The 15,110-nt window shown below is 36.0% G+C and overlaps 1 protein-coding gene across 2 annotated transcripts in view; it reads right to left on the bottom strand.

Moving 5' to 3' along the window:
• The window catches only part of LOC131693630 (NAD kinase-like), a 140,770-nt gene that overhangs the window by 94,517 nt on the left and 31,143 nt on the right, over positions 1–15,110 (bottom strand). Inside the window, exons 1-2 of one of the 2 annotated variants that reach the window (XM_058981600.1) lie at positions 6,903–7,137; positions 6,205–6,792 (exon numbers count right to left, since the gene is read on the bottom strand). The exons of the other annotated variant lie outside the window; for it this stretch is intronic. Of the exons in view, the coding sequence (XP_058837583.1) occupies positions 6,205–6,284 (80 nt within the window). The 5' untranslated portion in view covers positions 6,285–6,792; positions 6,903–7,137. Of the gene's footprint in view, positions 1–6,204; positions 6,793–6,902; positions 7,138–15,110 lie in introns of those variants that run through there. 2 annotated transcript variants of the gene reach the window in all.

The raw sequence follows: 15,110 nt of genomic DNA, 5'->3' as shown, positions 1-15,110 counted from the left end.
ATTTCCCCATACGAAATCCCATGTAAACTTTAAGCTATGGGCGCAAAAATATAGTTTCATCGATCGAGATAAGAATTTGCACAGTTGTTCTAAAGCCCGAAAGGTATCCAAAAAGTTGCTCGGAGCAGGAATCTATTTTTGTCCCACCCTAATGCATAGTTTACCGATTTGCACGATTTTTCTCAGGCGTTTGATGTACAAGAGCATGGGCCTGATCAATAGCGAAACGGGATACACATCCGCTCGGCACAGCAGGTCGATAATCCGTTCCACATTGAATTGCATTCCGTCCGACATTGGTTTCGAAATTGGACCAATATCACTTCGACATTAATCTTACATACTATCTATTTATTTTTTCTACATTTCATTCTTCATACATTTGTTCATTTCCAAAGTGCTTATAGTTGTCGTAAGATGTAAGGGATTCATGAAAAAATGTGTTTCAGGGGTTGGTTTTGGGTATACAGTGACGGAGAAATCAAAAACATCACCACATAAAAAGCAGTTTCATATTTTTTAGTTCTTTTGATAAATATCATACTGCAGCACTGTGAAAAATTATGTCTGAAAATTAAGTGTGAAAATCGTCTACTTCCACTTCCACTCGCGCTATTCCTCGAAAGATGTGCTGGAGTGGCACAAGACGAAGGAGTTTCGAGCAAAAGAATATTAATTCCCCGAATTGCAGTCAATTGAGAAATATTTGCCCATCAAGAAGCAGGCACTGCGAAATCGTCCTAAGGAAGTAAAATTTGAAGCGGAAATAAGATAAAAATGCATTTGCGCACAAAAAACGTTGGTCCAAACGATCGGTAGAATGGGTTAATTTGGACAGACCTTTCATGTGATGCATATGATCCTCTACATCCTTTACCATGCTTACAGTATGTTTTTACGCAATTCCAGCTTGTTTCGCTCTTCGATCTTTTTACGATCTGTCACAAGTTTTCTGCTAAATTAAGCCGAATTGCCGAATCATTACCGATTACTATTCTTTCCATGGTCCTAGCGCTACGCTTCGAATCGTTGCAGTGTTTCGAAAAATTCATGCAGTTCTCTCCAAAGAGCCTGATTTTCAGAACACGGAAAAACTAAACATTATGAAAGGCAACTTTGGAATGCGTGCAATGCACCATTCTATCATAGTAGACATAGGCGGTCTAAACTATATTTACATCATTGTTTGATCGAATTTTAACAGAAACAGAAATTTTTTAATAGATCATCTAACATGGCTCAATGCGTAAGCATAATTGAGCCATGGATCTTTTATATTCTTACGATAAGTAAAAATAAAAAAACAGCGCTAAAACGTCTGTCTACCGAGTCTTGTTGACGCAGTTTACGACTGCGTGTGGAGGTCCTCTTCATTGGCGGAGAAGCATCAGTTACGTTGTCCACAGCAGCTTGGGGGTCATTCGATCTGCCTTCTCTCGGGTTATCGATCACGTAGTTGCCCTCGTCGGTGCGGGTTTCTTACAGCTCACAGTAAGTTATCTTAGTTTTTTTCTACATTGGTTGTGTTGGTTGTTAGTTTGGAGGCATTTGACATAATCGTCGTTACTTAGCTGTTGGTAATGGCAGTTGATTGTGTGGTGCTGGTAGCAATCGTTGTTGAGTTAGTGTATGTTACTGCCCGATTCGCAGTATTTTTTTTTTATCAACCGGCTGTGGCTTCACGGTGTTCCTAAAACCGTTATTAACTAAAAAAAATGACCATAAATTTGGCATACGGCATTCGAAAGATACAGTATCCAAGCATCTTCTCAGTGAATTTCAAAATGATCCATTGAGGGAATCGAGAGTTATGGCGATTTGAAGTTTTATGATACGTTTCATAAGGCTACCAGCAAACACCCACGGGTTTGGTCCAATCTCTATAAACAAAAAAATATTTGTCTAATTATTTAGTACATGGCATTCGAAAGATATAGTAATCAAGTATATCCCTTGCAAGTTTGAAAATATTTCATTGACGGAATCGAAAGTTATAACGGTTTGGATGTGGTATGCGATCATAGATGGGTTTTCTACCAGACTTCAAGCGTGAATCCATGTTTGTCCATTGACTATTTAGATCGTTTATACGTGTCGCGATTTTTAAAGGAAACCCTTGCGATTTAATTACATAAATATAATGTACAAATGGTGTTATTTATATGGTGCACTGAAAAAATATGAAAATAGGGTTGTCTACCAAACGTTAAATATAATGTGTAAATTTAAAAAATTTGATGAAAGTTGGAATGTTTACTTCAAAAGGCCATATCTCAATGGTATGAAAATAGGGTTGTCTACCAAACGTTAAATATAATGTGTAAATTTAAAAAATTTGATGAAAGTTGGAATGTTTACTTCAAAAGGCCATATCTCAATGGTATGTTGACTGATTCTAATTATTTTTTTCATTATTGAACAGGTAGACGACTCATCGTTAATTTTCATCAAGAAGAATATAAAATAGAGTTGTCTACATAAATAAAAAGAAAATATAATTGGTCTCAACTATATATATTATAATTATTTAGAGATTATTTTTGTATTAAAAATAGCGGCCTATCAATTTGTATATACTAGTTGATTGCAATTGCTGTTTACTACAAATTATGGATATATGAAATGTTAAAACTAACACAGTCGTGATTCGCTGGTCGCTCAATTTTTAACAGGAGCCGCTTTTTAGTTGGACCTCCGCTAGTTGGTCCATTGTCGACATCTGAATGTCAAATTCTCATGTTAAATTCAATTCGACAATAAAACTGACAATAGTTAGAGATATGAGCAGATGAACTAGTACCAGTGATGTACCAAATTGGGTTTTTATAATTTTGGGGAAAAAACCCAAGGTTTTTTCCCGGTTAAAACGGTTTTTTCGCGGGAAGATTGGGTTTTTTGCAAATTTTTGATTTTTTAGTAATTGAACATTAATGTATTGTTACCCAAACATTTTTATGAGTATTATTGTCATAAAGTTTTGCATGTATATGAATTCTGAATGGTTTTCCTCGATTGAATCATTGTTAAATAAGTGATAAAACTTTTCAACACGTTTTGGGCTGCGTTTCTCACTGTGAATGCACCTAAACGTACTAAACATTTTTTCTACTGTTGCTGATGTAGTTGATGCCGAAACAATTTGGATTGCGATTTGTGAGATTTCTGATTACTGTTCATACGAATGTCAAGGCCACTCCCTTTTTTTGCATATTACTCACTTTTACTTTTCACCGAACTAAATAGGTATTTTCTAAATTTTGTGTGAATACCTACCTTATTTCGCTAAAAGTATAGCAACCCCTAAAATGAGTAACAAGCAGAATAAAAGTAGTTTTGGCATCACACGATTATTCTAATTTTCACTAGTCAGAGTAACAATGACTATTGTTCCCAGTATTATATAAAACAAGTTGGAATATGGAATGGACCAAAATAAAGTCGTAAAATCAGTTTTAAATATACTAGAATGTGAAAATTGGATTTGAACCTCAAGTTTCAAAATCGGACAGGAGCTTTTAGATCATGTCATATAGAATAAAAATCGTAAAAAGTATATCCGGTTCTTACAAAGGACTTTTCTTTATCCAACTTTTAATCATTAATGTAACATTGTACGGAATTTCCTGTGAGCGAATTATACTGGAGGTTCATACTTGCCGACTTTTTTGGGTGAGAATATTCTAAGCGATTCTCATGCTCAAGGATCTCTGTCCGATTTTTACGCTTGATGTTAATATTCGATCTTTACATGCTAAGATATCTGGAGTGGGTTCTACAAAGTATGTTTTATCCTTGCGACTTTTATTTTCGGTCTCTCAAATGTAAATGCAAGATTCTTGAACCGTCCGGAAGTCGCGCTTATGGCCCACTGAACGAGCAGCCGCTGGTGCCCTAAGACGATTTCGCTAGATTTTCAGAGCAGCGTGCACTCAGTGCACTAGCGCGACTGCCCAAAGGTTAAACAACATCAAATGAACATCATACATTCGATAAAACGAAAAAACCCATATTTCGTCCGGGTTAAAATGATTTGGGAAAAAACCCGGTTAAAACCCAAAAATAAAAACCCGGGAAGATGGAATTTTTCCCATCGGTACATCACTGACTAGTAGTAATAACATCCCCTTTGATCCCCCTACTAATAACATCCCCCAGTTTTAACATCTGTCAACCCAACCAGCGAATCACGATTGTACAAAATTTCCAACAAAAACCGTATCATAACATAAATTGATCTGAATCAGCAAATACCTTCATATTTTTGAATATATGTATTGAATTTATGGTTTTATTTTTCCATGATTTGTAGTTTGCGTTCGTTGCATTCAACTAATGTATAGAAATTGATTGGTCGTCGTTTTGAATATAAAGATATTTACTAAATAGTGATAATACATATAGTTGAGGATAATTAAGCTGTCTATTGTTTGAAGTAGCCAACTCTATTTTATATTCTTCTTGGTGAAAATTAACGATGAAACGTCTACCTGTTCAATAATGAAAAAATAATTAGAATCAGTCAACATACCATTGAGATATGGCCTTTTGAAGTAAACATTCCAACTTTCATCTATTTTTTTTAATTTACACATTATATTTAACGTTTGGTAGCCAACCCTATTTTCATATTTTTTCAGTGCACCATATTAATAACACCATTTGTACATTATATTTATGTAATAAAATGGTAAGGGTTTGCTTTAAAAATCGCGACACGTATAACCGATCTAAATAGTCAATGGACAAACATGGATTCACGCTTGAAGTCTGGTAGAAAACCCATCTATGACCGCATACCACATCCAAACCGTTATAACTTTCGATTCCGTCAGTGAAATATTTCCAAACTTGCAGGGGATATACTTGATTACTATATCTTTTGAATGTCATGTACTAAATGAGTAGACAAATTGTTTTTTTGTTCATAGAGATTGGACCAAACCCGTGGGTGTTTGCTGGTAGCCTTATGAAACGTATCATAAAATTTCACATCACCATATCTCTCGAATCCCTCGATGGATCATTTTGAAATCATTTTGAAGATGCTTGGATACTGTATCTGTCGAATGTCGTATGCCAAATTTATGGTCATTTTTTTAGTTAATAACGGTTTTAGGAACACTGTGGCTTAGCCTAAGTACATTGCTGTACACAAATTATGGTGAATTCATAAATCCAATATCAATCAATACCAAATTGATAAACAGTTTTCTTGTGAATATCGTTCAGACAAAACCTATGGGTGTACGTAGAAAACCCGATGAACACATCATCAAAGTTGATACAAGACATTAAATTGCTTAAACTTTTGATTCTTGCGATGAAACATTTAAAAATCCACAAATGATATGCTAAGATACTATATCTTTTGATTGCCGGGAATAGCATTTAGGGTCATTTTTGTGAAATAACGATTATGAACACATCATGAAAACTAATCTACTTCGTAGAAATTGTCCAGTTTTGCCAGAGTTGAACTAGAACAAATAATAATACAAAATCAATGAATTTCAATCAGCTTTCCTAGACTGATGATATCCATTAGCTGTATCATCAAACTGTCTACCTAGCATTTCCATATAAATTATTGGATTTTCCGCTTTATACTAACGAATCGTTCTATAAAGATTGTGATTGTAGCTAACAATCACAATCTATATTTTAATGAACTTTGGCTGCCGAAATGACATTTAGCTTCTAAATATTTTAAAGAGCTGGTATAGTAGAGACGATTTTGCATGATAAGCCTGTGGAAAACAACAGAAGCAATAAAATAATAGTTCGACGTTGCCAGAATTAAGCAAAAGATTATTCAAAAACACGTAACGCAGTGACCCGTGTCGAACAATTTTGAAACATTTTTTTAACTTCTCAGTAAGTATGAAAGCTTCCTGATTTTTAAAATTTTTCGAATTTTACCACCCGTTAGCGCATTATCTGATAAGAGTGCAATCAAACTTAAACACAGAGAAACAAAGCACATCGCATCACAAGCAGTGTTGCATGTGATGACTTTCCATTCTCTCCATCTCCTTCTCTCAATACTACACGTTCGTCATGTAAACATTCAGTCAGACAGAGGATACAGCATTTAAACAGAACGCACTACTACAGTCATATTAGTGTATGACAGTTCTCCCACAGTCTGGGTGGTTTTATGTTTACTACCAAATAGGTATATGTACTACATTCTGTTCAACTTACCATTCGTGCAAATCTTCCTTACTGGCCGATGAACAGTTCAATGGAGTCGATGGTCCCAGATCACCGTTAACTTGTGCCATTTTTAATGTTGTAGCTTGAAAATACACAAAAATTCGGCTATGATGGCAACAGCCGCTGAATAGACGACGCTGAACACTAACAATACCGAAAACCACTGGAACACTATTTACACAAACCAATGTAGGCTCCGTGCTTATCTATTAATGAAGTGCACTATACCAATATCTGCTTGAACACGCAGATAATCCATTCACTAAAATTTAGCATAAAAAACCGTGGAAGAACTGGAACAAAGCAGAGAAGAGTTGCTTTGTTTTGTTAATTTCTTTCACCGTGTTTACTAGGATAAGTGTTATATCTGTTGTTAACCTATTTTTACTATAATTGCAAATTTACATCACGTTTAAGTTGAGCAAAAATACCACAACATTCAGTCGCACACACCCACAAACAAGGGGAGACATCGTAGAAAGTGTCTTTCGCGAGATGCCGAATGATTGATTAACTGCTGTTCGCACTGTCACGTACTCACACTATCTCTTTCTATCGTTGCAATACGTTCAAAACCTAAGAACAAATTGTCAAAAGAAATATAGCTACGTAAGAAAATTGCATTTTTTCCGAACTCAGGTCATCAATGAATCAATAATAATTGGGTGAAAAGCACCAATACCAACCGTGCATTAGTAATCCACATACTGGCAAAATATGAGAACACTTTATCCTTCTGATTGCTATGATTAAATCGTACACACGTCAATCAGTGCACAAACCACGCGGAAGCTGTGTTCCTCCCGATCACAATGGTCAATTACATTCCAGAACATCAAACGGTACCACCTACTAACACACTATGCAGTGACAATATCAAAATACAGAAACTGACTTTTATTTGACAGCCTAACATACGTACACATAGAGCCATCCAGCCTTTAGCAAAGAAAACAAAACTGAAATTGTGTCAGCTCGTAGCATACAGCTGCTAGCAACCATCGGAAAAGAGGCCGATGCGAGCTGGGAGGTTATGTTGCGCAAGCGCTTACCTTCTTGCCTCTTTATTCATGTGTTTCTCGGGCTTTCGTTGGTGCTTTCAGCCGGTCAGTATGTTGGGTTGGGTGGTAAAACGTCTAGCGTCTGACATACATATATGCGGCCTAATGGGACATTAGGGTGGTTCGTCATATGCCTTCGTGAAAAAAGATATTTTTTAAAAGAACTTGTGGCGATATAGAAAATGTAGGGGGACATGGGGAGACTTGACGAGGTTTTCAGCTAAAACTGAATAAATCTCTAAAAAGGCCTTCAATCCCTTAAAAGTCATAGAGATATAATGTGCAAATTTATTGCGCGTCCTCGTGATTTTTTGCAGAATTTTCAATTTAATTTTTGTAAAGTTAAAAAGTTTATCTGAGATTGTTTTTTTTTGGTCAAATCTCCCCACTGCGGGGGGACTTGACCAAGGCGTGGGGAGACTTGACCAAGAGAATTTTGAAAAATCATAACAAAAAATAAAGACATAAAACATACTGTAATTATTTTTTTCCATATTGTCGAGATCTTTAGGTAGCAGTAAAAAATATAAAACGGTTGCATTCGACAAATTTCGATTTTTTTAATGCATTTATTTTTAAGGATTAACTGTACTGCTTGCATTGCATGTTCACACATCACAAAATCAGTCCTACTATTGCTAACTTTGTTTAATAATACTAAAATATAAAGACTTATGTTTGAGGTGAAATTGTTTTATGGCGCGATTAACATTAACAGTAGATACCAAAGCATAATAAATATTAGGAATTTTATATCTTTCTTCAGCTAATTGCCGCTTGGTCAAGTCTCCCCATAAAATCTTGATCAAGTCTCCCCAACATTAGTTATTGCGTTCAATGTGATTCAAATTCTAGTAATAACTATTCCAATGTTCCAATTTATGTAAAATCATTTCACTGCTTCACAAAGATTGCGATGGTATAGTAGTACATTAATAGTAATTAGTAGTCGAGTAGATATGTCCATAGAAAGTTTGATAAAAAATTACATCATTTAATGCAAATTTATTAATCACGTAACATTTTTTGTAAGGAAAGGGTTTTTCATTCCAAACTTTTAAAATTACCTTAAGGAATCGAAACAAGTATAAAAATATTTTTGAAAAAAAATTAAGAATCGAATAGAAGACACCATAGCCAAAAATCGAATTTTGCACTTGGTCAAGTCTCCCAATGTTCCCCTAAGTGAATTCATTCCATTTTCAAGTAGCGTTTACACATGAATTTAAAATAATTCAAAAAATTTATAATAATAAATTCATTACAATTTATTGAAAATTTATGGATTGAAAATGAGGCTTCGAAGGTGCTTCAAAAAAAGTAATTTTGCGGTATACCATATCAAAATATCTATTTGGCCAATCGTTGTGACATTATGCACAGTACTTCTTTTTATTTTTTGCGATTTGTTAATTTTTTGCTTTAAAAAATTGGCTAAATTGACGTAATAAAAATAATAAAGATAATAATTAAAAGACTCGCAATTACTTGAGAGATTATGTGAAGAAGAACTGCGTAAAAATTCAAAACTATTGGCCCGTCTCCGAAGTTTCACTCGCTTACTTTTCAACATTTTGAACAAAAATTTGAAAAAAAATATTGTTCAAATTTTGCATTATTATATGGTCGGTGTTAAGTTAGACCGGACTAAGTGACATCGTGTTGAATTCGAGAAAAAGAGTCTAAAGTTTCAATAGTAGCATCCGTCATATTAAAATTCGGATTTTTTTTGCCATGTGGAATGTGGCTGAAGAAATTTTTTATCCAGTGCTATCATTATCTCACTTTTTAAGATGTTATGACTTAGTCCGGGCTGGCTTACAACAGACCATATGGAAAGTGTGTAAATGCATCAATGAAAATATAAAAGAACAATGTTTTCCATTAAAAAAACCTTGCCGCCTTCCACCCTAAATAACTTCGCCGAAAACAACAACTTGCTAGGATTTCTTTTGAAATTGATATTATGATTTGAAGTTCATTTACAATATAGCAGAAATTTATGTTCTGAGTCAACACAGCAAATGTGCCCCCAACACTATTATTTTAGTCCTAAATATCTCAGAACATGTTCATCGCAGAGACCTGGTATCATCAAAAGAATCATCTATTTTCTTGATGGACATCAGGCAGGACTAGGGGTTTGTTCGGAAACACAAATAGTGTTTTAGGTTTGTCAGTAAGTTAGTGTCGGATTCTGATGAGACGAAGTCGAAACGCCAATTCCATAACTAATTTATTATTTATGTTATGTTTGTCTAACATTTTCTCCATCAATTGCCATAATCTGATGATACTCATAAACAAACCGTAATTTGCTGAATCCCCGATTAGGAAAGATTCACAGTCTCCGTAGAAGCGTTTCAAGTTCGCATGAGAATTATTAGCCTGTTATTTCAAGATTATTCTGAATTATTCTGAATGAATTGGAAGCTTTTTCACGTAACAGTTTCATTTCGTTTCTAATTACGCTTCTACTGGACACTAACAATTATTCCTGATCAAAACTCCAACAAGTAGTAGCTTATTTACATTGTATCTTGCATCAACATAACATGGTAATTGATTGAACAATTCCAATAACACATGTGAAGAATAATATCAGAATTGTTCGATCAAGCTGCTAGGAGCATTACATCGGTTATTAGATTTACCAACTACGTGTAAATGATTATATAGGTAATTTTGAATAATTCATTCGAAGATGCCAGTCTCTGCGATGTAAAGGGATATTAGTAATATCTACTCTGGTTTAGAGAAAAATATCAAAGATCATTGGGAACTCATCACTCAGTTGATTCGTTCCGGGAAGATGCGAGATCATTTAGATTTGAGTATAGTGTACGAGATCATTGCTAAACTTGGCTGGACAAAGTTATATCGGAATGTCATATTATTTATAGAAGTTATTTTTTAATTTTTGCTAATCTAACGATTTTTATATGAATAAATTACTGTGATGTCTAGTCCTAAAATGTATTATCTTTGAGATTCAGTGAATGAGGTGGATTGTTTAGCTTTGCAGTCTCCGGTAGCAGTGGAAATAAATTATTGTTCCATTCTGACTTTTCGATGATTTGTATGGTGGTACGCTCGTGAAGAGCACAAAACCAATAAAAAAATTAGTTTGGGAATTTTCATTACGTCACTAAGTTAGTGTCGGATTCCGATGAGACGAAGTCGAAGCTCAAATTCCAGGACTAATTTAGTCAAAGGTTTGGTGCTCTTTGCGCGCAAAGATAGTTTTAAACAATTTTCTCTTTAATAGAGAAAAATAGTTTTACCTAAAATTTTCTCCGCTTAGGTGCATATTGCATATTGCATGGTGCATATTGCATTAGCTTGCTAAACCAAACCAAGTTTCGATTTCATTACTTCTAATCAATTTAATCAAAACACCTTTTATGGCGGGATATCGCTTAGGACTAGGGGTTTGCTCATAGGCACAAATAGTGTTTTTGTTTTTTGGAGCAAGCGTCAATCCAGCGCTAGCTTAGTCCTGTCACTAAGTTAGTGTCGGATTCTGATGAGACGAAGTCGAAACGCAAATTCCTTAACTATTTTTTTTAAAGTGATTGTATTGAGATGATGACTTCAACACTTTTGCCGCTCTAACTTTTGCGAATAACTTTACTGAAGACACCAAATATCTTCAATACTTTAAAAATTATAGCATTGATCAATACAGTAATGATCCGTTTAACACGTTATAAAGCCCAGAGTTTGGGGCTATTAATGAATTTTATATTAAGAGAAACAAAGTTCTTTTTCTTAGTTTAGAATATATTTACATTTATTTCGAAGTAAAAACAGTTTTGAAAATATACTTGCTACTGCCCGTTAGAAAACGTCAGTCTTCGTAATGTTTGATGTATTTCCAACAAGATTGGTGCAAATATAAAGACAAATCGAGCTGGATCAAAAATTCAGAAAGAAATTAAGGTGAGTTACTGGTTATTACCTGATTAAAAGTAAATAACCCCTGGATTCTGAGGATAAGTTGAAAAATGAGACCACAGATTACAGACGTTCATTTATTCATTTTATTTTATGCTTTGCGATTTTTACCACTTATAAACCAGTTTTCGGATTAAAAATAGTAGTTTTTACAAATTTGCATCACCAAATTATAAAGTCTAGAGTATTTTTTTCAAAATCGAGCTAATTTTATTATCCAAAAGGTAATCGCAGTATTTTTTGTTAATTCTTCACTAATCTGACACTTTTCACTGTATCTCAATAAAAAGTAATAAGAAGGGTTGTCAGACTCCTAACAAGTAGATTTCATAAGATTGGAACACTTCTCACTTCATATTCCTGCGTTATGAACGAAACGAAAAGGTGGCAATATAGTTGCCACTGCCTTATAAAGGGATACCCTTTAAGTTAAGCCGAATTTTATTTCGATAAAACGGATGATATCAGGACTTTTTTTTGATTCGCTTTTCTATCTACCACCGCAAGAAATAACCATCGAACAATTCCAAGTTGTCTGGTTCGGCTACCATCGAAATGGTTTTTTTATAATTAGATGTTAAATGTTCCGTGAAGTTAATTTAGATAATTGGGTCTTGTGTTGAATAAAGTTATTCACAACACAAATCACCCGTCCGGACACTAAAGGGACTGCCACGAGATATGTAACGGTAGGATCCTTCTGGGACGCTAATCTCGCAATAGGACACAACATTGGTTATCGGATTATCATCGCAAAAAACCTTATTTGCACGAACCTTCCGACAGCCAATTTTCTAACTTATAACCATTGGAATATATCGAGGTGTATTAACTGGCAATAGTTTTCGTAGCTCGGCAGTTGGAATCTGTTTCACTCGAAGGCAAAGCGTATGAACCAGAATTGGACAGCCTCGATTCTGTCAGTCCCGTTATGGTAGTACGGATTCCAAATAGCGAAACAATATTCTAACGTTATGCGGATCAACGCGCAATAAGGCGATTTAAGACAGTATACGTCCTTGAAGTTTTTCGCTGTTCGGAAGATGAACCCAATCTGTCTCGAGTCCAATATATGGTAGTTAAGGGGGGCGTCCGTTCAAAAGTGCTCAAACCGAAAGGTATTTTGTTTTACGATTTGGAAGGCAAGGCAAAAAATGGATCTTTTGTGTAATGTCAAGATTTATTTATACATTCATCGTGCACGAAAAAAAAAATCAGTCTCGCAGAGCCACACATACGAGCGTCCCAAGAGTAGACGTCCAACTATTTCCACGTCAAGAAGCGCCGCGGCGAACACTATAACTCTTGATAAAATTGTCTGACACATGAAATTCAATCAGATTTGTAAAGTTTAGACTTGTCGTTACTCGATGAACAAAAAAAATCGAAAAATATTCGAGTTTCGGAAAATGGCTTCATGAAAACCGAAAAATCTCTATTGTACTGTAAAATTTGCTCACTTTTCTTCAAAATAATAGGGAGAAAATATTTTTAATCAGTTTTCTGTGGTTCATTGACAGGCCACACACATTGTGCATTCTCAGAAAAAAATTAAATTCAATTCGTTGATTAGTTTTTGAGTGTTCGCTAATTTGAAAACCACCGTTTCGAGAAAAACGCTTTTAAAAGATGGAGTTAAATTGCATCGCGGAAAAACACTATAGAAAATAACACATTGGATATTTTCTCTTGAAAATTTGGGTAGAAGTAGTTTTAAGTGAATTTTTACAGCGTATTTTTATCGCTCTCAGTTTTTTGAAAATTGTTGCCAATAGAATGAAATCTGCGTGTGTTGCAGCATATACGTGCGTGGAATGCATGGCTGTTTAAAACAAAAGAAGTTCAGCGAGATTGCTGGAGATTATTCTAGAGGTTCGATACAAACAATTAAGCGGATTAAAAAGAAATCGGTATTTTTTGGCCACTACACCAGATGCCCCCCCCCCCCCCCCCCTTAAACTGAGTCGGAAGGCGCTTCCGCTTGGACGTAACGTTTGAACATTTACTCGGGTTAAAAACCATACTGTTTAGATCACACTAGTTCACATTGAAGAAACTCGGTATCGGTTTTATCCCGTATTTGTCGAAAAAATTTCATGTCGTCGGCGAAAGAAAGTAATTTGATGTTGACCTCATTAAAGTAGAGGAGGAATATTACTGGACCGAGATGTCTTCCTTGTGGGATGCCGGATGTGGCGAAAAATGGTGCAGATAGATAGTCCTTAATGCTGATTTGCCAGGCAACTCAGCGAGGTAGGAACGAAACCAGCACTGAAGATGTCCATGAATACTAAGATTTCCAGTTTCGCGATTGAGATATCGTGGTTGATTTTGTCGAGGACCGCAGAGAGATCCATATAAATAGCATCGGTTTGTGTCAGCGTATCCATCGAGTAAATATGATGTGAACGAGAGCAAGTTGGTCGTTGTCTATCGTTTAGGCATAAAACCGTGTTGGTCGTCTGTAATGTAGTGTTTGCAGTAAAAGAAAATAGGGAATAAAAGAACCAGCTCTGATAGGTTTGGTACGGAACTTAAGCACGATATTCCCCGATAATTGTCAATGTTCGATTTGCTTTCCTTTTTATGAACTGGAAACATGTGCGCTACTTTCCAGCAGGAAGGAAATGTTCCAGTAGTGAGTGACAGCATGATGATTCGCCGAAGTGGTTCATGAAGCCCGCTGATGCACTTTTTGGAAATAATCGAGGGTACGCCATCTGCGCCCGGGGAACTAGATGCTTTCAGCTTGGAATTTGCTGCAAGATTGGAAGCATTATCGACACAAATTCGGTTAATGGTTCGTTTCGTCCTAGAGAAGGAGTTGGATTGGCGGCGGCAACGACTTGTTGTGGAGGAAGGCGCTCACCAGAAAAAAACGCTTAAAAATTTGTCGAAGAACAGTTGATAAATTTCCTAAGTGTCGGATCCTAAAGATGGTAAGCCGGATTCTTTTCGCTGCTCATTCACATACTTCCAGAACGGCTTCAGCTTAGATTTCAGTTGACGCTCGACGTTTCGGTGGTGTCTAAAAAAGGCGCGTCTGCTTAGCTATTTGTATTTGTGGTTGAGTTGAAAGTAGTAGTTTCGTAATGCAAGTGTCTTATGTTTCGAGAATTTTGTATTTTTTTCTTCGTCTAAGGACGGTTGATTGCCAGGGAGCGTGTTGATTTGTGCTAATTATTCGTTTTGGCACATGACGGTCGATTAGGTAGTTAAGAATATTAGAAAACGTAATGGCTGCTTCGTTCGCGTTGTCATTGTTAAGATTTTCGTCCAACAGCGTGTTAACGATGCTGTCGTAGGCAGCGTTTTTTAAATCGTAGACGATAGAGTTTGAGACGTCTTCAAAATCCACTTCTAGGTTACCAGCGAGAACAAGATGTAGAGGGGATGATGACGCACATGCCGGACTAAAGGACTCTGAGCAGTGCAGTAATACGAAGTGTAGTCCCGGGCACTTACGTAGCAGAGGTCAAATGTACGTCCATTCTCGTTGATGGTATTATTCATTTGCCGAAAAGTTGCGCTGCTGTAGCTGTTCAAAATACAACTGTCAATGTTGAGAGGCGCAGATTTTTCGATATCCAATCATTGAAATTAATTACTTTCCTGGCACCACGTCAAGCCCCAGGTACGTTGAGGTCGCCCAGTATAACAATTTCGTCAGATGGGGTGGCGATCGAGGTGATGAAAGAAACGGAGGAAAGATGTACATCGATCAAGCTGAAATCACGAACTTGTTCAGGTGGAAAATACACGACACAAAGGAACAGGTTCCTATCGGCAACTTTCACTGATATCCACGCTTGCTCGGAGCTCAACCACTGATCACTCAGGCTTTCATACCATGTCGAACAGCGATAAGCACACCAC

The sequence above is a fragment of the Topomyia yanbarensis genome, chromosome 3 (genome assembly GCF_030247195.1).
Source record: "Topomyia yanbarensis strain Yona2022 chromosome 3, ASM3024719v1, whole genome shotgun sequence".
In the NCBI taxonomy this organism is placed as follows: domain Eukaryota; kingdom Metazoa; phylum Arthropoda; class Insecta; order Diptera; family Culicidae; genus Topomyia; species Topomyia yanbarensis.
The sequence above is the reverse complement of the archived record's forward strand: the minus strand, read 5'-3'. Positions and strand labels throughout refer to the sequence as shown.